The sequence below is a fragment of the Populus euphratica genome, unplaced genomic scaffold (assembly GCF_000495115.2).
Source record: "Populus euphratica unplaced genomic scaffold, PopEup_1.0 scaffold517.1, whole genome shotgun sequence".
NCBI lineage: Eukaryota > Viridiplantae > Streptophyta > Magnoliopsida > Malpighiales > Salicaceae > Populus > Populus euphratica.
This window is the reverse complement of record NW_011500250.1, coordinates 167,586-191,629: the sequence shown is the minus strand read 5'-3', so window position 1 is coordinate 191,629 and position 24,044 is coordinate 167,586. Positions and strand designations below refer to the sequence as shown.

The 24,044-nt window shown below is 31.7% G+C and overlaps 3 protein-coding genes across 5 annotated transcripts; all 3 read left to right on the top strand.

Moving 5' to 3' along the window:
• Nucleotides 1-225: 225 nt before the first annotated feature.
• Nucleotides 226-5,386, top strand: LOC105112706 (Ribonuclease III family protein). The gene is made up of 5 exons (XM_011008491.1): nucleotides 226-1,154; nucleotides 3,302-3,506; nucleotides 3,973-4,173; nucleotides 4,595-4,681; nucleotides 4,895-5,386. The coding sequence occupies exons 1-5, from the start codon at nucleotides 373-375 to the stop codon at nucleotides 5,210-5,212; spliced, it is 1,593 nt and encodes a 530-aa protein (XP_011006793.1). The 5' UTR covers nucleotides 226-372; the 3' UTR covers nucleotides 5,213-5,386.
• A 5,681-nt stretch (nucleotides 5,387-11,067) lies between these two features.
• Nucleotides 11,068-23,977, top strand: LOC105112707 (casein kinase II subunit alpha-like). Of its 3 annotated transcripts, XM_011008494.1 has the most exons (12): nucleotides 11,070-11,388; nucleotides 12,347-12,476; nucleotides 12,610-12,804; nucleotides 13,154-13,311; nucleotides 13,959-14,049; nucleotides 14,164-14,229; nucleotides 14,379-14,461; nucleotides 14,655-14,718; nucleotides 14,810-14,878; nucleotides 15,425-15,550; nucleotides 23,663-23,686; nucleotides 23,782-23,977. In XM_011008494.1, exons 1-10 carry the CDS (start codon nucleotides 11,120-11,122, stop codon nucleotides 15,482-15,484), a joined length of 1,185 nt encoding a protein of 394 aa, XP_011006796.1. In that variant the 5' UTR covers nucleotides 11,070-11,119; the 3' UTR covers nucleotides 15,485-15,550; nucleotides 23,663-23,686; nucleotides 23,782-23,977. The 3 variants fall into 3 exon arrangements, with proteins under 3 accessions (XP_011006797.1, XP_011006796.1, XP_011006794.1); XM_011008495.1 differs by lacking the exons at nucleotides 23,663-23,686; nucleotides 23,782-23,977 and adding an exon at nucleotides 15,565-15,768 and having other exon boundaries at nucleotides 11,068-11,388; nucleotides 15,425-15,469; XM_011008492.1 differs by lacking the exon at nucleotides 23,782-23,977 and having other exon boundaries at nucleotides 23,663-23,779.
• On the top strand, nucleotides 19,285-23,985 carry LOC105112708 (casein kinase II subunit alpha-like). Its single transcript, XM_011008496.1, has 10 exons — nucleotides 19,285-19,605; nucleotides 20,564-20,693; nucleotides 20,827-21,021; nucleotides 21,371-21,528; nucleotides 22,176-22,266; nucleotides 22,381-22,446; nucleotides 22,596-22,678; nucleotides 22,872-22,935; nucleotides 23,027-23,095; nucleotides 23,642-23,985. The coding sequence occupies exons 1-10, from the start codon at nucleotides 19,337-19,339 to the stop codon at nucleotides 23,699-23,701; spliced, it is 1,185 nt and encodes a 394-aa protein (XP_011006798.1). The 5' UTR covers nucleotides 19,285-19,336; the 3' UTR covers nucleotides 23,702-23,985.
• Nucleotides 23,986-24,044: the final 59 nt, after the last annotated feature.

Sequence of the window (24,044 nt, the reverse complement as noted above, 5' to 3'; positions counted from 1 at the left end):
ACATAAATTTACATTGTATTTTTCAGTGTTAAAAAAATATTTTTGAAAACCTGACTCCTCGTCTGCCAAATGAATTTTGCATCAAGTTTAATAGTAAGAAGTAAGAACTAAGAACTAAGAAGAACGACATCTCAAAAAGGCAGGTCGTTTAGGGCATCCTCCTAAAACCAACGACTGACCGTTTTGACATTCAACGACATATGATATGTCTTGCAAAAATCTCAAGTCGTCACCACAATCACCCTGCTAGCTTTTCTTGCTAGTCACCACTACACCTTATCCATCTTCCTAGCCAAAAACCGAAACCCACCATTTTCTGTCCTAAATAAATTTAAAGTATTTCACATTACTTTTAACACTTTCAGACCAGTAATGGAACTCTCCTCTTCTTTCTCTCAATTACCAAAAATATCTGACATCTCCTTCTCATCTTCTTGCGCTCCTTTCCCCCTTCAAATCAGATACCTTAAACCCCACCACAAAACCCTACAAAATCTTGGTGTTTTTGCAGTCGCTGTAGACCCACAAGAACTCCCTAAAAACAGTCCTCAAAGACTTCTTAAAGAACTAGCAGAACGCAAGAAAACCACATCCCCAAAGAAAAGAATACCCCCAAAAAGATTCATACTTAAACCCCCACTCGATGATAAAAGACTCGCACAGAGGTTTTTGAATAGCCCTCAACTGTCCCTCAAACAATTTCCATTATTGAGTTCTTGTTTGCCTTCTTCAAGGTTGAACAATGCTGATCAAACTTGGATTGATGAGTATTTGTTAGAAGCCAAGCAAGCTTTGGGGTACCCTTTAGAGCCAAGTGATAGATTTGGGGATGATAATCCTGCTAAACAGTTTGATACTTTGTTGTATTTGGCATTTCAGCATCCGAGTTGCGAACGGACTAATGCCAGGCATGTGAGATCAGGGCATTCAAGGTTGTGCTTCTTGGGGCAGTATGTTTTGGAATTGGCTTTCGCTGAGTATTTCTTGCAGAGATATCCTCGGGAGTCTCCTGCTCCTTTGAGGGAAAGAGTTTTTGGGTTGATTGGGAAGAGGAATTTGCCCAAATGGATTAAAGCTGCCAGTTTGCACAACTTGATTTTTCCTTATGATAATATGGATAAGTTGCAGAGGAAAGAGCGAGAACCGCCAGTTAAGTAAGTTTGCTTCTGTTTTTTTGTTGTTTTAGATTGTTGAATAAACTCTTAATTTCATTGAATGTCAAAGTTTAATTTGAAGCTGTGGCATTAATATGAGTAAGATGAGTTAATAGCATGAATTTTTTGGATTTATGTTGTGGATTTGTTATGCAAAATGCTTCTAAAATTATTTTTGATAGTTCTAGATTATGTGAAAACTTTTGGATTGGCTGTTAATGTGAAGTATACGATGTGGTAGGTTCAAATGAATGGATTCCATATCTGAAACTTGGCGTCAATGTTTTGGTTTTTAGTTGTTGACATGCCTTAGTATACATTAGATGAAATCCTTGAAGAGATTGTGAGATTGTGGCTATTGCTCAACTGCATCTAAGGGCTATGGATCATTTATACAAGTGGGTGCATGAATACTCATACAAGTGTGTACCATTTTCCATATATGTAGGGTGGCATTGTCTGGCTTTAGAAAAGAGAGGTAGATTATGTTTTCAGAAAAATCTGATGGGAGACGGATTTGTTTTGGTGATTCCTTGATCTAGTGTGAAATGGGTACCAGCTTAACGATTTATAATAGGCGACTACTATAATGCAATTGTTGATGTTTATTTATTAGAGAACTAGGATGCTGTGTGATAGTGAATCAAAAGGGGATCAATTCTTCCTTTTGTTGAGGGCCAGAGAGCACACTTGCTTGAGCAGGCAAGTTGAATTTATTTGCTAGGTTGTATCTGTTCTCAAACTTTTCTCCGAACTCTGGAGGATGGGAACCAAGACAGGTCAACTGACATTGGAGTTTCATGGAGATCAAATATCAGAGCATGCAAATCTTTTCCAAGTTATGTGCTAGCTGAACAAGGTTTAAAAATCAACCATTAGTCACACAACAAAACCCTGTTATGGAACGGGCTTTGGAGATTCATGAGTAATGCCCTGAACAACCTTTATTTAAAACCTTAATCAATAGACGATTATGCTTTAGGAGGCTTATTATAGGAGCCACCTCTCTTGCACCTTCTACCTTTTAACTGTTTTTGTTTTCAAATTTTTGGAAACAGAAACAATAAACTTTATGTGTGTGTGTGTGTGTGTGTTGAAAAAATATTTATGTGTGTGTGTGTGTGTGTTGAAAAAAAGCAAAACCAACAACCACTTTGAAGAATTTTTAAAAATCAAGCACAAAAAAATTGAAATTTTTTTGAAAACGACTTTGTTTGGTTTTGAATTTTTTTGACAAATAACGTGTCTTTCTATTATTTAAAATAAAAATGAAAAAGATACCAAACAACCTCCCTAATTTTGCTTTAAAAATCAACCACTTATTCTTGATTTGAAGATTTTAGTACAAGCCTCAACTATTTTAGTTATTTATTTATTTAATTTGCAAAAAATTGTTAGAATTACCTTCTTTATGCTGCATACATAGAATTTATTTTTTTTCTTAATCTTAGATTGGTGTAAATTGTGAACTTTATTTATCACCTGACTTGTTTCTACTATTCTGTCTAAAATTATTGAAAACTTTTTGAATTAGAAACAATTTTCTAGAAACTGTCTACCATAACCATGACTTTGTGACCATGATAATAACCAAAATTTAAAACCACGTTGCTGAAGGCTTTGGATGAAGCCTTTGATTGTTGCTTCGATATGCTAATCATTTCATTTTGATGCTTCTGAGAAAGAAGATGATAAAGATGGTATTTTGAAGTTGACAATTTTATTTTGAAAATACTCTTGGTAAGTTGGTATTCACATGTTAACAGATTGAAAGTTTATACCCCCAGCAAATAAATGTAAGTTTTGGTGAGATAATTGCCAGCGGTACAGTTGGCTGGATGTTTATCTCATCTTTTCCAAATCTCTAGATAGTTTACTGATAAAAAAAAAAGAAGAAAGAAAAACATTAGCTTGTGTTCAGTGACTTTATATTTCTGTAACAGCTTCTCCACGGCTTAAATCTACTTGTTCCTTTATATTACAATGATTATCTTTAGCAGCATCTCCATGCTTGATTTGTTGGTAAACCTCACCTTCCTGTCAATTTTAAACTGTTAGCTTTTTCGATCTTGACATGTGAATTTATATAAAATAGGCATATGCAAATATATGGTTTCTAACATTCTGCTGCTATGGGCACTGGGCAGGTCTGTGTTCTGGGCTCTGTTTGGGGCAATATACTTGTGTTTTGGCATGCCAGAAGTATATCGTGTTCTTTTTGAAGTATTTGAGATGGACCCAGAAGCAGAGGATTGCCAGCCAAAATTAAGGAGGCAATTTGAAGATGTAGATTATGTTTCTGTTGAATTTGAAGGCAAGCAGCTCAGTTGGCAAGATGTTGCTGCTTATAAGGCAAGCTCTCATTTTGTTTAAGCCTTTTTTCAGTTATGATAATTTTACTATCTTTAAAAGGAAAAAGGAAAAAGGAAAATTGAGAACAAGTATAATCATCAGGGTTCTGATTGAAAAATGGCCATATGGAATAATAACCGTCAGCTGTCATCTTCATGCTCTTTATATCATGTCAATGCAGCATTCTTGCATGTGCTTTACTGAACCATGGAGTATAACAATTACATAAGACAACATTCTAGATTTACATACAAGCTGTTTTGGGATCAGAAAGAGGTCAGAAAAAGGATCATGCATGAGTGACTTTACCCACTGTTTATAAAGTGAAAATAAGCACGTGGTTGCAAGTTCAAATCTTCTATTTTAATTTTATTCTTCATCTGTTTTTCTCTTAACAAAACAAGCGCTGATTGCATTTTATCGATGTTGGATGGAATCCCTTGATTGATGTTCATTACCTTTGCAGCCTCCTGAAGATGCTCTCTTTGCACACCCTAGGCTTTTCAGGGCTTGTGTCCCACCAGGCATGCACCGATTCCGAGGAAATATATGGGATTATGAAAGCAGACCCCACGTTATGCGAACATTGGGCTATCCCCTAACAATGAGAGACAGAATTCCAGACATAACTGAAGCTAGGAATATCGAACTTGGACTTGGGCTACAGGTATTCTTTACTCTATGCTAATTTATATGTGCAGATGCTCACAAAAGCATGTTAATGTATAAAAATTTATGTTTATGTGATACATGCATCTGTGTATTCATGTATATTTCCATTTATCAAAGCAATGCAACATGTCCACTGTATATGGCTAGCCCTCTCTTCTATTTCACTTGTGAGAGTCCATCTGCCTTCAATATGGTGTTGTAATAAGTTATTCCCAGCATGCAAATAGCAAGCATATAGATGAACTGAAGTTACGTTCTGGCATCATTTTATAAGTGTGGCACCGAATAGACATAAATACATAATTCTCAAACATCCCTTATTCAGAAGATATGCTTTCTGTTCTCTCTTTTTTTTTTTGTCATGTAAGAAAATTTACTGTGTTCTTGTTTCCTGACCATCTGACACTTCATTGCAGCTCTGTTTCTTGCACCCATCAAACTACAAATTTGAGCACCCTCGATTTTGCTATGAGCGATTAGAATATGTCGGCCAAAAGATCCAGGTAATGCCTTGTATGTTTTTCCTCAAACAAATTCAACTTGTTTTTTGCCTGTCTTTGTAAAATGAATGCGACTGTGTTTTTGCTGTGAGCTTTAAAATCTACAACATGGAATAAAAAGTTCAAGAAAAAGAGAAATCTCTGTTTGAGATACAAGCAAAATATGCTGTAGTAAAATCATTTTGAGAAATCTCTGTTTTCATTTCTTTCCTGTAGGATATTGTCATGGCCGAGAGATTACTGATGAAGCATCTGGATGCTCCTGGAAAGTGGCTACAGGAGAAGCACCGCCGTGTTCTCATGAACAAGTTCTGTGGAAGGTACTTGAGAGAGAAGCATCTCCATAAATATATCATCTATGCTGACAAGGTTCAAGATGCATACGAGCACAATAGAAGACTAAGAAACCCTGCGACAACTGCTGTTAACCATTCCCTTCACGGGCTTTCATACACTATATATGGGAAACCAGACGTGAGGCGTCTCATGTTTGACGTTTTTGATTTTGAGCAAACTCAACCAAAACTTGTATGAAGATTCAATGAAAATAATGTCGTTTTCGTTTCCTTTAGCCTTTGAAATATAAGTGGATTAAAGGTTCCTTTCTGGCCCAGTTTCTCATTTTCTTCTTCCTGTATACTGTCAAAGGATGATTAATGATTTGGTAGTGTTTGACACCTGTTCCGGGATACAAGTGATGATGCTCTCTCTCTTTCTTTCTTTCTCCACCCATTTTTTCAGGTTGGCCGGTAGTGGTGAAGGTCGCTCAGATATCTGACAGAATTTTTTTGCGCGAATTATACACGCACCCTGCATCATGCAAAGTTTTAAATTTGGGTGAACTAGATTTTTGCTCCTATAAACTATAAAGCATGAAGTCATCAATATTCTACTTCCCTTCCAATAATTTAAAATCTCTTGATATTGTCTGAAAGGTTTTTCTAATGTTACCTCTACTTGTTTTAGCTACGATATGCCCTCTGTTCTCATCATTTTCTCTCATCTTTCCCCCCGATCTCATGTCCCCCTTCTAAATCCGGATGCATGGGCTACTAATATCTCACAAAATTAGTTAATAACCTATACCACCTGCGAGAACTTTCGAGGTGTGGGCTTGCAATAAGATTTCACTGGTTATTTAATGAATGGCGATGAAATTGAAACTTTTTAAAAATTATAAGTTCATAACAGTATTATTGGAAATTTTTAAATTAGAGCTAAGTAAAATATTGTGAATCTATGGGCCTATTTTTTTTGTAAAATATTTCATAGATAAAAAATATTTTACATGTAAAATATTTTTACATGTAAATATTTTTCATGATGGTGATAGAGGTGCAGGTAATGTGGCGGTGATGGTGGACTTAGGGGTAGTTGTAGAGAAGGAGGTAATGAGATTGTAGTGGTGATGGAAAAGATAATGATAATTGTAAAATGAAGATAATAATTGAAATAGTTTGGTAGTATTATAAATAGATTGCTGTTTACAGAATATTTACAGAATTTCATGAGCTAGAAATATTTCTCAACAAATAAATTAAGTTTAAATATTAATTATATATTTTACATTCATCAATTTTCTTGTCAAATATTATATGAAAAACAAACACAAAAAACTATTTTTATAAAAATATTTATAAATATTGTAAGTGAAAAAAAAAACCTGTAAATGAGTTTAAATATACCCTAAAATTTTAACAGTTTTAACAGATCCATTTATCGCACATGCTAAAGCTTTTCCACGGAGTTTTTGTTTTTTTTTGGGATTTCAAAACTCTAATGTTGGATTTGACTTGAAGGTTAAGGACCCGGGCCCTGCAAAATATTTAAATTTTTTTATTATTTAGTATTTAAATATGAAATAGTATAATATTTTTTATTTTAAATAAATAAACTTTTTAATTATTTTATTGTATTAATTATATATATTGACGGAAAGATCTCTGAACATAAAAAAGTCAACATAATACGAGAAATAAAACAAAAAATTTGAAAGCCTAACGACGAACTTAAAATAAAGCTTTTTTCAGGAGGGGAAAAAAAAGAGGTGGCTTTAAAGTTTCTTATATCCTTAGCTTTTTATATTTTTTTAGTTAATTTTTTTAAAATTTTATTATTTAGTGGGCAACTAATTAATTTTTTTAATTTAATTTTTTTAATATTATATTGATTGGTAATTAAATTTTTTATTTTTTTATTTTTTTTATCATGTTATATTAGCCACATGTCTTAATTATAAACTAAACATGTCAATAGACTTGAGTTGTTTTTTAATCTATTTTTAATTTATATTTTTTTTAATTTTATTTTTTAATATTAGGTTGATTAAAAATGAGTTTTATAAATTATTTTGATCTATTTTTTATAAAATATCATAATTTTATAATTCAAGTTTTAGATGTGGCCAACTAATCTAAATTAATTTGATTTGATTAGATATGTTTTTTTCTTAAGATTTTTTTTTAATATGTTGCATTAAAAACTTCAGTTAAATAATGCTTTTAACAATTGTGTAGATTATTTTTAAACTTATCAACTAGATTATATCAATCACTCCAAATATTATTTAATTTTTTATTAGAAAATATGTTGGCAATATTTAAATAATGTTTTGCATTATACAAATTTATTTAACCTACAACAACTAGCATGATGTAATAATCTATAATATAGTAAATACCACTATTTTTTTAATTGAACGAACGGGATTTGGACTGGCTTTTTGATCCATCCTATCCTTAGAAGCATATAATCACAGCCATACCTTAATTACTCAAAAACATTTTTTCAATTAATTGGATTTTTAAAGTTCAAAACCTTCTTTTCCACGTTTATTAAATTACACTATAAACTAAAGCAAGATGGGTTTTCATTGCTTCTTTTACTGTTTAACATGACTTCCGTGCAGATTGCGATAATGTCTCTAATTTCCCTGTAAATTAATATGTGTATGGTTTTTAGAAAGTGATTTAAAAAAAATTAAAAATTTTTATATTTATTTATTATTAAAAAACTTAATTAATAGAAAATATCTTTTAGTTAAAGAAAAATTTGATTTAGTCAATTTCATTCTCATTCAACTTTTTAATTTGTAAAATTTGTTCCTTGTTATTTTAATAAACTTGAAAAAAAATATATCAATAAATTATTTTCTAACTCATTTTTGATGACATAACTAAACACTAAAAAATATTTTTTAATTTATTTTTTATTATATTATTAAATATCAAAAAATAATTTTCTTTTCTAAAATTTATTTTTAAAAAAATTATTTTCCAAGATTTCGCTTTTTTATTCATTTACTGTTTAACATAGCTTACATTCATTGTAGACCGCCATAATCTGCCTAATTTATCCGTATTTATTGAGCCCTTTCAATATTGTTAGTTTTTTCTCTAATTTTTTTTTTAAAAAATATTATCACTCAATGTTATGTTATAATTATTTAAAAACCTTATAATTCTTTTCGACTCATGTAACACAACGTGTTTGTTATGTCAAAATCAATCTTTGTTTTGAATTAATACTTGATTTTATTGGATGAGATTTGAATTTATCATTATAAAAAAAAATGAAAATAATAAGGACACATTAACAAACAAGCATCCCCTTTATTCTTTTTTTTTTTTTAAATGTTCATGGGTGTTAAAGAGTGCACTTTATCCCTTAATGTTTTTTTTTAAAAAATTCACTTTAGTTCCTTGTGCTTTGAATGTTTTGCATTTTAATCACAAACTTTATTTGTTTTATATATTATCTTTTAATTTAGGAGAGGCAAGAAAGTCAATGAAGAATTAGAAAGGAGAAAGAAATTGATTTCGAACCCTTTCTAACCATAAAAATATTTAATTTTTATATCATTAACGTTTAATAAAAGAAATGTCATATAAATATTTTTAAGCTTCCATCTCACTAGAAAATAGTAGGTCATGTTAAGAAAGAATTTTTTTAGTTTAGTAATGGGTTTTTTTTAGTTGAATTATGAGTGTTTTAGGGGTTAGAAATTATTTTATTAAGTTTATTAGAGTATTTATTTGATTTTTTATGTGAAATAAATTAAAAAATTATTTTTTAGATCCAAAGAGGCCTTTTCAACCACTTTGAAATTTGATTAACAAACAATATATTATTTATTTTATATTTTTTCAGAATAAGAAAGAGAATGATATGCCATCCACTCTTAAACATAAAAATAATGAAGGAGACCATACAGAGACCTGGCTTTCAGGCTTATGCATACTAGGCCTTGTAAACTCACACATGCCATGCTTTTTTTTTTCTTTTTTTTTTTCCAGTTAGGCAAAGCACGCAGGTCCAATCTCTTTGCCTATACACTTGATTTATTTTTATGATTTATTTTTCATATTTTTTTAATTTTAATTGAAATTCACTATAAAATAAATATTTATCATTATATTTAAACTATTATATAGTTTCATCATAATTCTTAAGTAATATTATAGGTTTTTATGGGGATATTAAAGATTTATTATTATTATTATATAGCTAAAATGCAAAAATCAATTTAAAACATTACTCATGAATATTCAATAAAAAAGTTTTTTTTTGTTAGTTTTGAATAGTTTTTTGACATTTTTTTATCATATTGATTATTGTTTTAATTACATACAAAATACTGAGGCAGTATTTTAATATTGCTTTTAGTAAAAAGTTGCTTTTAAAAAATAATGATAGATTTTCTTTTAAAAAATAATGCTTATGATTAAAATCATGCTTCCATTAAAATAAGAAAAAGATGCATCACTAAAGAAATTAGGTTTATAATGAAGATATATATTTTTTCAACTTACTTGAAATGATTGAAATAGTTGATAAACATTTGTTTTAATTCTGCTTCTTTGTATTAAAAAAATGTGCCACTAATAAAAAATCATATAATTATTTTAAAGAAGATTAAAGTTTTCATAATGATATTATCAATTGCTTTATAAATAATTATTTATCATCACAGTATATAAGAATTATAAAATAATTAGCTTATAGATATTAAATGAGGATAAAATATTTATTTTTTTAGCTTTTTTATAGTGATTTCTATATATAACTTTCTTAGGTTTATTGTTTTCATATAGTTACATCAAAATGATGTATTAATGATTTTTTAAGTTTTTTAATTAAAACTTTCTTTTATAATTATAATAAGTTTTCTTTAAAAAAAAAATGCTTCTCATAATTTTTTTATAACAAAATAATTTAATAAAAACTTAGGATTACAATTTACTTGCATTATTTGCATGATTTTTTTTAATGTGTTTATTTTTTAAAAAATATTAATTTAGAGTAAATTAAATTCACTCATACTGTTATGTGAATAATATTTTTTTCTTGAAAAACTAGTGTAGAATGAATTAAATTCACTTGTACTATAATATCAAATCAATCTTATTTTTAATAATATTTTATTGAAATTTATTACATGTTCAAAATATTATGGAAACTGTAATTCTTATTGAATGAATTTTGTACATAAGCCGCTTTTTTTCAAACCTTATTTCGATGAACAATACAATTCACTTGTATTATTTACTTATTAAAATAATAAACAATACAATTTACTTGCATTATTTAAATGATTTTTTTAAAGTGTTTATTTTTAAAAAAATATTAATTTAGAGTGAATTAAATTCACTCATACTGTTATGTGAATAATATTTTTTTCTTGAAAAACTAGTGTAGAATGAATTAAATTCACTTGTACTATAATATCAAATCAATCTTATTTTTAATAATATTTTATTGAAATTTATTACATGTTCAAAATATTATGGAAACTGTAGTTCTTATTGAATGAATTTTGTACATAGTAAAATTGTAGATGGTTTAATGAAATAATAAAAAATATTTTATATAAAATATTATTTATTTCATGATATAATAATAACAGTTAAATTTATAATATTTAAATTAAAAACCATCAATATTAATATATATATATATATTAAATTATTTTATAACCAAACATATTAAATTATTTTTTTATTAATTTTAATTTCAACCATAATTTTAATTAAATATCTCCTATTTTTTTAAACTAACTTCTAAAAATATTATTTATAAAATATTATTTCTAACTTCTACTAAAAATATTATTTATAAAATATTATTTTAAATTACAATCATAACACCTGTCATAATATCAAATATAAAAAGTAAGATAAGGAAATTGATGAATTGTCATGTTGACCAGCTAATCTGGTCTGAATTTAATAATATTAACAAAAAAAAATCTCCACGACTAGTTAACAAGTCTGAAAACATTCGAACCTTGAAGAATCTAATTGAAAAACAATTCATTTTGAAAACTATAAAATTAGGGGATTTAAATTGAAGTTGGACTATGCTTTTTTTTTTTTTTTGTAATTTTTATATTTTAATGAGATGGTGGTGCATAGAGAGTAAAGAGGATAACACCACCAGCACATGAAAAAATATGGGCGAAACCCAGCAGTAGCACCTCTGTTTCCTCGCTTTCTGCTACTGTGCGCCCTTATTGCTTTGCGTGCGACTGCTGCGCACGACTCTATCCAGCGCACCACCATCCTTTCCAACAACGAAGAAACCGATACCGTCAATATAATCGAGATCTCGAATCGACGGGGATCGATGTCGAAAGCGCGAGTTTATACCGATGTTAATGTTCAGCGTCCTAAGGAGTATTGGGATTATGAGTCTCTCACCGTTCAATGGGGGTAATTAAGTTTTAATCAAACCCTAATCTGTTACCGAATCTCTTTTTAGGGTTTTTCATTCTTATTTTAATTTTTTTACTAATCTGTGGTTGGGGAATCTCTGGCTTGAGAAATTAAGTGTTTGGAACGTGGAAGACTTTATCGAAGCCGTACTGAGCTAGATTTTTTGTGTGTGGATCTATTAGTGGTGAGGGAGAGAGGAATCTAAGATGTTTATGATGTATTAGGAATGTTGCTAACAGACTAGAATGGTGTCCGAAGTTGCCTGGTTCGGCAAATGGACGGGACCCATTTCTTTGGCCTGGGTATTTCTTTCAAATGCTATAGTATCCAAAGTACTGAAAGTAATTATTTCGTTTGTGTTATTGCTTTGTGCTCGTAAAGTTGTTTTCTAGAGCTGGATATACTGTGTGAATGTGGGAGATTTATGCTTATATTTTTTGAAGGTAAAGCCTTATTCAGCTTATGGAAGTTGATTTCTTTTTTTATGGAGTTGGTTTTTTTATAGAATCAGTAAGAAATGGATACTTTTGTTTGGTTTGAAGGATCTCTAAGTGCATAATTACATAGGACTGGCATATATTAAATGAAAGTTGTTGATACCAAGTTTTGATGCAAAACTTAAATCTTTAAATGAATGGGAACGGTAAAGCACGGAAAACCACAGCAATTTTAAAAGCTAAAAATACTTGAGAGAGTTGGATTTTGATGAATCCTATCGTACCATTTAGCTCCATGTATGAGTATTCTATATTAAATTGTGGGCTGAATCAGTTTACTCTTGATGTTTCTGTGTCTGAAAGTAAAATACCAGATTATTATACTGAGCATTGTGTTATATATAGCTGGAAGATCCGTTCATCCTTCCATTTCTTATTTCGACTTTCTAGTGTCTTAAAGTCATGGTGTGTTTTCTTTCCCTTTCTTTTATGCTTTTAACTTCTCAAGATCTTTCCAGAGATCAAGATGATTACGAGGTTGTTCGGAAGGTTGGAAGGGGAAAGTATAGTGAAGTTTTTGAAGGCATAAATGTCAATAGCAATGAGCGGTGTGTTATCAAGATACTCAAACCTGTTAAGAAAAAGAAGGTGATTATTAATATCCCTATATTTGACATATCAGTGGTTTTATGTTCTGTCTCATATAATAAAGGTTTTTCTGTAAATCTAGCTAGAAATCTCTTTGGGGCATAATGATGATCATTCTGTGGTATTTTTGCAGATTAAGAGGGAAATAAAAATACTTCAGAACCTTTGTGGTGGCCCAAATGTAGTGAAGCTTCTTGACATTGTTAGAGATCAGCACTCAAAAACTCCCAGCCTCATATTTGAATTTGTGAACAGTACAGACTTCAAAGTTTTGTACCCCACTTTGACTGATTATGACATACGCTACTATATATATGAGCTTCTCAAGGTAATTTAAGCATGGAAGCTCTCTCTTTTCTTCCCTCTTTAAACTTATCTTGACGGGTCAGAAACTTAGGAATTTGTTATGCATAAAATTATGTTAGAAGTCACTGGAGAGTCTACAATGTGTTTGTTTTTATTCAAGTGATTACATTGATATGGTCTCATCTATTGACCTTTCCTAAGGCATATTAGTGTCTCTGCTTGTAGGTCATCATCTTAAATTTGAGTCAGTACTAGTTTATGTGGACCTGCTCACCGATGAAAAAAGAAAGAAGTGTTTTAATTATGAAGCAAATGTAGTATGGTGATTACATTAGGGTTTCTGAACAAATAAAGATATCTTCACAATGCAGGCTCTAGATTACTGTCACTCGCAGGGAATAATGCATAGAGATGTCAAGCCTCACAATGTTATGATAGACCATGAGTTGCGAAAGCTCCGCTTGATAGACTGGGGTCTTGCTGAATTTTACCATCCTGGCAAGGAGTATAATGTTCGGGTCGCCTCGAGGTAATGGCTGAATGCATGACATGATAGATCATTGTAATGAAATTTTGCCTCTTTATCCTTTTTGTTTTAGTTATTTACTTTTAACCCTAGAATTTAGGATAAATTTTAGTGAACCCTCCCTGGCCTTTTATTGATGTGCTAAAAGACTAAAAGCATTCTAATTAGGCAACTTAACATTTCGTGTCCATTTTTCAAGCATAAACTATAAATAAAGGCTGATTCCACTCAACTGGCCTCTATGTAATGTTCTTTCTAAGCTACATCTTGAATCAGTTGAATAACTGAAAACTGAGTGGTTCATAATGATGCATTTTTGGTAACTAATCTAAGTTTCGTTCCATATCAATCTGGGAGAAATTATGATAATGCATGATTCCATGATCCATGATGCAGATCTTGTGAGTCAACCATCAAAATGTTCTTTTTTTCTATGATTGGGTCTGGTTTCAAGTCCTTGGATTTCCTAGGAGGTGCTTTCTTGGAATTCTGAAATTTTTTATCCTGAACTTCAAGAATTGAACAGTTTTCTGAAAGTTCCAAGCACATCTAGTATCAGTTTAACCATTACCTTTTATAATATTCTTATGGTGATATATTTATGGCTTCAACTTATAATGAAAGATTAAAGTATTTTCCTTGTTTCTCAGATATTTTAAGGGGCCTGAACTTCTTGTTGATTTACAAGACTATGATTATTCTTTAGATATGTGGAGCCTTGGTTGCATGTTTGCTGGAATGGTGAGAATCACTCATGCAAAGCCTTTACATGACACTTCTTTATGAGATCTACCATATGATTGGCTGATCCTTTGTCATCATGTGATTTGCTGATTGCCCCTATTCTTGATGCAGATATTTAGGAAGGAACCATTCTTTTATGGCCATGACAACCATGACCAGCTTGTCAAAATTGCGAAGGTAATGCTGATTCAGTTGTTTGATAAAAACATTATGTAATGCTTTATGCATGCTATAAAAGCCTTATTTTATGAAGATCATGACATTGATTTTTTTAAAACTAAACTGTTGCCACATGCCAACTGTGTCTGATTTTGACCTAATTTCAGGTACTTGGAACTGATGAGCTAAATGCATATCTGAATAAATATCATTTAGAGCTTGATCCTCAACTTGATGCGCTTGTTGGGAGGTTTGTTAATCATGATTTTCTTCTCCATGTTACAAATTAGTTTGCCAATAGTCAGAAAAATGTTTGATTAGGCTATAATGTGGCCTTTGCTCCCTACATCAAGACCATTTATATTTAGTTAGTCCACAATAAACCAAGAGAGCAGCACTGCTATATCCAACATGAATTAATGTGTCATGTTATACTGCTGCAGGCACAGTAGGAAGCCCTGGTCCAAGTTTATTAATTCAGATAATCAGCACCTTGTGTCTCCTGAGGTTCGTCATCTTACACAATTTGTTAAGTTTACTCCACCTATCATCGATAGCCTTAAACTATCATTGATTCTGTTGAGGTGCTGATGTGCAGGCCCTTGATTTTCTTGATAAGCTTCTTCGGTATGATCATCAAGACAGGCTAACTGCTAGAGAAGCAATGGTAATTCCATTTTTGGCTTGTCAGCTAGATTATATTTGTCTGTGGTTTAATCGATGGGCACAGACTTATCCCATCCAGTCTTTCCTCAAGCATGTTGAATCATGTGCAATGGGAAGAGAGGGTGTGCACAAAATGCATGTGTTAGAAATGCCATCCCTGTCCAGCATCCAAACACAAAATAGTAGTACATGGATATTGTAATCTGTACAGAAATTTTCCTGTCTCCGTATTGGATGCACATTGATATTTCAATAATTGGCTTAAGAGAAGCTCAAACTTGCTATTGGTTTGCAAGTTGCACTCCAAGTGGGGTTGCTTTGTGTGTGTATCCAATCTTTTTGCTCCTTGAACCACGTTTGTTAGTCTTATTGCTTGTTTAGAGTTTGACATTTAAAGTTTTTGCAATGCGAGCATGTGAGCTTTTGGACTGGCTAGCACAAACTTGCCTGTAGCTATGCATGGTTAATGTTTTGGTTGATAACAAAAGCTTGCTATTCTGGATACGCGAACATGTAATCTAATTGTTCCTTGGTGTTTTAAATGAAGGCCCACCCATATTTTTCTCAAGTGAGGGCTGCAGAAAGTAGCAGGATGCGGACACAGTAGGAGGTTGCTATGGTATTCTCAGGGAGTCTTCAGTGGACCGGAGGTACGCCCATAAATGTCCTTCAAGTGAGAGCTGCAGTATGCTGCCAAAATAGCTGGTGCTTGCTTAGAGTGTGTCAGTGGGCTGGCGGCCACTGCATATGGGACAATGTATTGTGCTTATGATCATCTGCCCTGTACCTTTTGTTGTTTGCAGGCAGTTAAAGAATTGTGTTTGGTCTTTAGTCACTGTGGTCATGCTGTTGTTTGGGAGAATATAGTCGAGTTATTCACTTTTGACCTTAGCCCCCGCCCCCCTAGTATTTACCTGCTCGGTGATTTTCGCATGCATCCGTCGACGTGAATCCTTTGCCAGCCATGGCCAATGGTTTTTGCAGAGGAATGAAATGATGTGGACAGTGGTTCGATTAGTCATATCATCGATTATAAATAATAAATATTTGGTAGAAGTCACGAGGACTAATATCCGGGGAACGTACAAACTCTTGTGATCATCAGCATCGTTACCTCCCCGCCCTACCGGTCTAAAAACTCGCACGGTAATTAGTACAAACCAGCACCATGAAAATTGTTTTTATCAGGAGCTTGTTGATGTGTTCATTAAATAATTAATTGAATATTAAAATTCTTAAAAGAAAAATGTTCAATGTTGTATGCATCATGAGTATGACATATAAGCTTTCTTTTATCAAGGCTAGAACGTGTTCTTTCAAGACATTATAATCATGAACTTTGGATTGTGAATACACGTTTCTCAACTTCAATTGATGATACGACATGCCTGGATTGACACCAATCTTATTTGTGCATGCGTCTCTCTTGTAAACCTCTAATCTAAAAATCAATAATCAATGAAACAATATTAAATAGGATAATCCTCAATTAAAAAATTGGTAAATTAAGAGAGAAAAATTGTTATGATTTGGAATAAAAATCCCCGATAAAATTATTTAAATCTAAGATAAAATAAAGTGGTAAATTGGTTTGCGAAATGTCAGCCAATAACAAATGATGTAATACCTTTAATATGATAAAATAATTATTTAAATGGAAATTTCTGTTATGATGGTAAAATAATTATTTAAATGGAAATTTCTGTGAAGAGGGTGAAAGTCCATAAAACTCCACGTCAATGAATTTATAGATTTACATGTGCATAATAATGTTGACTCTCGATACAAACCTCGTATTTATTTAATTGCATAAATTTGAAATCAAAACTCGTGAAATGTAAGGAAATTATTGTGATTAAAAATGAAAAGTCTTGGTAAGTTGGTGTGAAAATCCTAAGTAGATTAAATAATAAATTTAATAGAGATTTGAAATTGAAAAAAATAATAAAATTTAGAGAAATTGTACTATGAATGGTGATGAATAATTTTAGTAGGAAACTAATACAAAATAATAAAAAAATTCATTAAGAAGAAATTTTGTTACCGTTAAAGAGAGAAACAAGGATTTTGTTAAGGAAGAAGAAGGATTGCAAAAAAATCTTGCAAGGAATCAAGAAATTGAGTACAATTTTGATTGGCAAAGTATTCTTCCCTACATATTTCGTTGTGTATAAAGTTTTGGGCATGGGGGAAAAAAATCCCTAATTTCTCTCAATTTGGGTTTTTTTTTTTAATAAAAACTAAGGGAATAGGAGTTTAGTTGTGAAAATCTTAATTTGGCATGAAATACATGTTAGATAGAAGAGTAGAATTGAGAAAAAAAGAAAGTAAACTGATAAAAATCTATGGGTGGCTGTTAATGTTAGAGCCAACCATGAGGGGAAGGGGGGAATTTGTAAAAAATCCCATGAAAAATTGTATGTGGAATGGATGTGTATGTGTGAGCAATTGTGTGTGAAATAAGTTTTGGTTTTGACCGTGTAAAGTTGTATTATAATCATGTGTAAGAAATAGAAATTTTATATTAAAAAAGAGGAGGGATATTTTTTAATTGTTGTGCAGTTGCTAAAAATGAGAACTATGAAGGTCTTGAGAAAATTATAATTTTTTTTTTATGATTAATCAAGTAATTAATTTTGAAATTTTATTTTAAATTCTATGGTTCTTGATGTTTATGTTTTGAGTGAAAATTATGTGGATTCGAGTGAATATTGTATGCTAAAAATTAAAAACTTTGAATGGTTCTGCTGATGGACTGTAAGGGTGAGGTGTTGTTGAAGTTATAATATTAAAGATGTAGTATTGATTTTGAAAATTTTGTTTAAATTGTATGATATTAAGCGTTAAAATAATATGAAAGATTAAGGAATGGAAATTGGTTTAAAGTATGTGTTTGAGGAAAATTTATATAAGTGAAATCTTGTGTGATTATATAATTTTAAATGTTTATGGTTTAAAATAGAAGTTGATATTTTATCATATATGTTTAGAAAATATATCTTATTTGTATGAGAAATTTGTTAAATGGATTTGTGTATTGAGTTTATTATTATTATTGGAATAAATATGCTTGAAAATGGATTGAGAAAGTTTCCACAAATTATGAATATTGTTTAAAGTGGTTAAATAAATAGGAGTGGGATTTAAGAAATTTTAGAAGTGAATATGGTTGATTAATGTTGCCCCATGTTGTTGTATTTTGACAAAGGTTTTATAGTATATGGGACCATGAAAAATTGTATGTCTAATAGAAGTTTAAACATGTAATTTGAAGAGAGTTAACATCTACATTGAATTGTTTGGGTAGAGTTAATATATAAGCCACTAGGGGTTGAATTGGACCAACAAATCTTAAAAAACAAAGAAAAAAAAAATCTAGTTAGTATTATGGTGTTTCTTTTTAATATAGAAGTTTGGGATTATGTTCAAATGATATTTTAGGAGTGTGAATTTAATAATATAATGGAAATATGAGAGGTTGATTAAATAGTGTTAAAACTATATATGTTTGAACATTATTATAGAAATAATGTGTTTGATACAGTGATAGTTTTGAGTTTAGATAAGATTGAGATTTAATGAAATAATTAGTGATACAAACACAAATTATTATTAATTGAGAATTGTACGAGAAACGTTAAGAAGGGATTGGCCTTCCCTTTTTAATTTTTTAAAAATGTTTTTATAGTTGTTAGATTTTCAATGAATATTTAATTGTGTTGTGTATATTCATAAAATTATATGTGTTTTATGATTGATTATAAAAATAATAATATTATATATAATGTGAAATTAACCACAATTACGATAACTATTATATGAGTTATAATTAACAATGATAATATTATATGAGTTATAATTAATAATATTAAGTTATAATGAATATTGAGTTTGTGAATGATCACCACAATGATAATATATATGTGATTTGTAAATCAATTATGAAGCTGAAAATATATATAAATAATTTTTTTATCTATTTTTTAAAATTTAATTAATTTAAAAGTTATTTTTTTATTTATGTTATTTTTTTTCAAGATTATCTACACAATTCTCACAAATCAGCTCAAATTAATACAAATGGATCATATATTTTTTCATGTTAATATTAAATTAAAATATTATTTAATTCATTATTAAAACATATTAATTTTTTTTAAAATATATTATCAATAACTAAATATTTTTTTTCTAAGTTGTTTTTACTATACCATTTGGCTAGTCAAATGTTCAAAAAAAAAATTATTTAATAGATGAAAAAAAAATCTCCACGACTAGTTAACAAGTCTGAAAACATTCGAACCTTGAAGAATCTAATTGAAAAACAATTCATTTTGAAAACTATAAAATTAGGGGATTTAAATTGAAGTTGGACTTATGTTTTTTTTTTTTTTTGTAATTTTTATATTTTAATGAGATGGTGGTGCATAGAGAGTAAAGAGGATAACACCACCAGCACATGAAAAAATATGGGCGAAACCCAGCAGTAGCACCTCTGTTTCCTCGCTTTCTGCTACTGTGCGCCCTTATTGCTTTGCGTGCGACTGCTGCGCACGACTCTATCCAGCGCACCACCATCCTTTCCAACAACGAAGAAACCGATACCGTCAATATAATCGAGATCTCGAATCGACGGGGATCGATGTCGAAAGCGCGAGTTTATACCGATGTTAATGTTCAGCGTCCTAAGGAGTATTGGGATTATGAGTCTCTCACCGTTCAATGGGGGTAATTAAGTTTTAATCAAACCCTAATCTGTTACCGAATCTCTTTTTAGGGTTTTTCATTCTTATTTTAATTTTTTTACTAATCTGTGGTTGGGGAATCTCTGGCTTGAGAAATTAAGTGTTTGGAACGTGGAAGACTTTATCGAAGCCGTACTGAGCTAGATTTTTTGTGTGTGGATCTATTAGTGGTGAGGGAGAGAGGAATCTAAGATGTTTATGATGTATTAGGAATGTTGCTAACAGACTAGAATGGTGTCCGAAGTTGCCTGGTTCGGCAAATGGACGGGACCCATTTCTTTGGCCTGGGTATTTCTTTCAAATGCTATAGTATCCAAAGTACTGAAAGTAATTATTTCGTTTGTGTTATTGCTTTGTGCTCGTAAAGTTGTTGTCTAGAGCTGGATATACTGTGTGAATGTGGGAGATTTATGCTTATATTTTTTGAAGGTAAAGCCTTATTCAGCTTATGGAAGTTGATTTCTTTTTTTATGGAGTTGGTTTTTTTATAGAATCAGTAAGAAATGGATACTTTTGTTTGGTTTGAAGGATCTCTAAGTGCATAATTACATAGGACTGGCATATATTAAATGAAAGTTGTTGATACCAAGTTTTGATGCAAAACTTAAATCTTTAAATGAATGGGAACGGTAAAGCACGGAAAACCACAGCAATTTTAAAAGCTAAAAATACTTGAGAGAGTTGGATTTTGATGAATCCTATCGTACCATTTAGCTCCATGTATGAGTATTCTATATTAAATTGTGGGCTGAATCAGTTTACTCTTGATGTTTCTGTGTCTGAAAGTAAAATACCAGATTATTATACTGAGCATTGTGTTATATATAGCTGGAAGATCCGTTCATCCTTCCATTTCTTATTTCGACTTTCTAGTGTCTTAAAGTCATGGTGTGTTTTCTTTCCCTTTCTTTTATGCTTTTAACTTCTCAAGATCTTTCCAGAGATCAAGATGATTACGAGGTTGTTCGGAAGGTTGGAAGGGGAAAGTATAGTGAAGTTTTTGAAGGCATAAATGTCAATAGCAATGAGCGGTGTGTTATCAAGATACTCAAACCTGTTAAGAAAAAGAAGGTGATTATTAATATCCCTATATTTGACATATCAGTGGTTTTATGTTCTGTCTCATATAATAAAGGTTTTTCTGTAAATCTAGCTAGAAATCTCTTTGGGGCATAATGATGATCATTCTGTGGTATTTTTGCAGATTAAGAGGGAAATAAAAATACTTCAGAACCTTTGTGGTGGCCCAAATGTAGTGAAGCTTCTTGACATTGTTAGAGATCAGCACTCAAAAACTCCCAGCCTCATATTTGAATTTGTGAACAGTACAGACTTCAAAGTTTTGTACCCCACTTTGACTGATTATGACATACGCTACTATATATATGAGCTTCTCAAGGTAATTTAAGCATGGAAGCTCTCTCTTTTCTTCCCTCTTTAAACTTATCTTGACGGGTCAGAAACTTAGGAATTTGTTATGCATAAAATTATGTTAGAAGTCACTGGAGAGTCTACAATGTGTTCGTTTTTATTCAAGTGATTACATTGATATGGTCTCATCTATTGACCTTTCCTAAGGCATATTAGTGTCTCTGCTTGTAGGTCATCATCTTAAATTTGAGTCAGTACTAGTTTATGTGGGCCTGCTCACCGATGAAAAAAGAAAGAAGTGTTTTCATTATGAAGCAAATGTAGTATGGTGATTACATTAGGGTTTCTGAACAAATAAAGATATCTTCACAATGCAGGCTCTAGATTACTGTCACTCGCAGGGAATAATGCATAGAGATGTCAAGCCTCACAATGTTATGATAGACCATGAGTTGCGAAAGCTCCGCTTGATAGACTGGGGTCTTGCTGAATTTTACCATCCTGGCAAGGAGTATAATGTTCGGGTCGCCTCGAGGTAATGGCTGAATGCATGACATGATAGATCATTGTAATGAAATTTTGCCTCTTTATCCTTTTTGTTTTAGTTATTTACTTTTAACCCTAGAATTTAGGATAAATTTTAGTGAACCCTCCCTGGCCTTTTATTGATGTGCTAAAAGACTAAAAGCATTCTAATTAGGCAACTTAACATTTCGTGTCCATTTTTCAAGCATAAACTATAAATAAAGGCTGATTCCACTCAACTGGCCTCTATGTAATGTTCTTTCTAAGCTACATCTTGAATCAGTTGAATAACTGAAAACTGAGTGGTTCATAATGATGCATTTTTGGTAACTAATCTAAGTTTCGTTCCATATCAATCTGGGAGAAATTATGATAATGCATGATTCCATGATCCATGATGCAGATCTTGTGAGTCAACCATCAAAATGTTCTTTTTTTCTATGATTGGGTCTGGTTTCAAGTCCTTGGATTTCCTAGGAGGTGCTTTCTTGGAATTCTGAAATTTTTTATCCTGAACTTCAAGAATTGAACAGTTTTCTGAAAGTTCCAAGCACATCTAGTATCAGTTTAACCATTACCTTTTATAATATTCTTATGGTGATATATTTATGGCTTCAACTTATAATGAAAGATTAAAGTATTTTCCTTGTTTCTCAGATATTTTAAGGGGCCTGAACTTCTTGTTGATTTACAAGACTATGATTATTCTTTAGATATGTGGAGCCTTGGTTGCATGTTTGCTGGAATGGTGAGAATCACTCATGCAAAGCCTTTACATGACACTTCTTTATGAGATCTACCATATGATTGGCTGATCCTTTGTCATCATGTGATTTGCTGATTGCCCCTATTCTTGATGCAGATATTTAGGAAGGAACCATTCTTTTATGGCCATGACAACCATGACCAGCTTGTCAAAATTGCAAAGGTAATGCTGATTCAGTTGTTTGATAAAAACATTATGTAATGCTTTATGCATGCTATAAAAGCCTTATTTTATGAAGATCATGACATTGATTTTTTTAAAACTAAACTGTTGCCACATGCCAACTGTGTCTGATTTTGACCTAATTTCAGGTACTTGGAACTGATGAGCTAAATGCATATCTGAATAAATATCATTTAGAGCTTGATCCTCAACTTGATGCGCTTGTTGGGAGGTTTGTTAATCATGATTTTCTTCTCCATGTTACAAATTAGTTTGCCAATAGTCAGAAAAATGTTTGATTAGGCTATAATGTGGCCTTTGCTCCCTACATCAAGACCATTTATATTTAGTTAGTCCACAATAAACCAAGAGAGCAGCACTGCTATATCCAACATGAATTAATGTGTCATGTTATACTGCTGCAGGCACAGTAGGAAGCCCTGGTCCAAGTTTATTAATTCAGATAATCAGCACCTTGTGTCTCCTGAGGTTCGTCATCTTACACAATTTGTTAAGTTTACTCCACCTATCATCGATAGCCTTAAACTATCATTGATTCTGTTGAGGTGCTGATGTACAGGCCCTTGATTTTCTTGATAAGCTTCTTCGGTATGATCATCAAGACAGGCTAACTGCTAGAGAAGCAATGGTAATTCCATTTTTGGCTTGTCAGCTAGATTATATTTGTCTGTGGTTTAATCGATGGGCACAGACTTATCCCATCCAGTCTTTCCTCAAGCATGTTGAATCATGTGCAATGGGAAGAGAGGGTGTGCACAAAATGCATGTGTTAGAAATGCCATCCCTGTCCAGCATCCAAACACAAAATAGTAGTACATGGATATTGTAATCTGTACAGAAATTTTCCTGTCTCCGTATTGGATGCACATTGATATTTCAATAATTGGCTTAAGAGAAGCTCAAACTTGCTATTGGTTTGCAAGTTGCACTCCAAGTGGGGTTGCTTTGTGTGTGTATCCAATCTTTTTGCTCCTTGAACCACGTTTGTTAGTCTTATTGCTTGTTTAAAGTTTGACATTTAAAGTTTTTGCAATGCGAGCATGTGAGCTTTTGGACTGGCTAGCACAAACTTGCCTGTAGCTATGCATGGTTAATGTTTTGGTTGATAACAAAAGCTTGCTATTCTGGATACGCGAACATGTAATCTAATTGTTCCTTGGTGTTTTAAATGAAGGCCCACCCATATTTTTCTCAAGTGAGGGCTGCAGAAAGTAGCAGGATGCGGACACAGTAGGAGGTTGCTATGGTATTCTCAGGGAGTCTTCAGTGGACCGGAGGTACGCCCATAAATGTCCTTCAAGTGAGAGCTGCAGTATGCTGCCAAAATAGCTGGTGCTTGCTTAGAGTGTGTCAGTGGGCTGGCGGCCACTGCATATGGGACAATGTATTGTGCTTATGATCATCTGCCCTGTACCTTTTGTTGTTTGCAGGCAGTTAAAGAATTGTGTTTGGTCTTTAGTCACTGTGGTCATGCTGTTGTTTGGGAGAATATAGTCGAGTTATTCACTTTTGACCTTAGCCCCCGCCCCCCTAGTATTTACCTGCTCTGTGATTTTCGCATGCATCCGTCGACGTGA

Bases quoted from the DNA above. Each gene is read 5' to 3' on its own strand.
- LOC105112706 (XM_011008491.1), top strand. From the start codon at position 373: ATGGAACTCTCCTCTTCTTTCTCTCAATTACCAAAAATATCTGACATC. The intron at 4,174-4,594 runs GTATTCTTTACT...ACTTCATTGCAG, and splicing joins AACTTGGACTTGGGCTACAG to CTCTGTTTCTTGCACCCATC. The intron at 4,682-4,894 runs GTAATGCCTTGT...TCTTTCCTGTAG, and splicing joins ATGTCGGCCAAAAGATCCAG to GATATTGTCATGGCCGAGAG.
- LOC105112707 (XM_011008494.1), top strand. From the start codon at position 11,120: ATGAAAAAATATGGGCGAAACCCAGCAGTAGCACCTCTGTTTCCTCGC. The intron at 12,477-12,609 runs GTGATTATTAAT...GTATTTTTGCAG, and splicing joins AACCTGTTAAGAAAAAGAAG to ATTAAGAGGGAAATAAAAAT. The intron at 13,312-13,958 runs GTAATGGCTGAA...CTTGTTTCTCAG, and splicing joins AATGTTCGGGTCGCCTCGAG to ATATTTTAAGGGGCCTGAAC.
- LOC105112708 (XM_011008496.1), top strand. From the start codon at position 19,337: ATGAAAAAATATGGGCGAAACCCAGCAGTAGCACCTCTGTTTCCTCGC. The intron at 21,022-21,370 runs GTAATTTAAGCA...TTCACAATGCAG, and splicing joins ATATATATGAGCTTCTCAAG to GCTCTAGATTACTGTCACTC. The intron at 21,529-22,175 runs GTAATGGCTGAA...CTTGTTTCTCAG, and splicing joins AATGTTCGGGTCGCCTCGAG to ATATTTTAAGGGGCCTGAAC.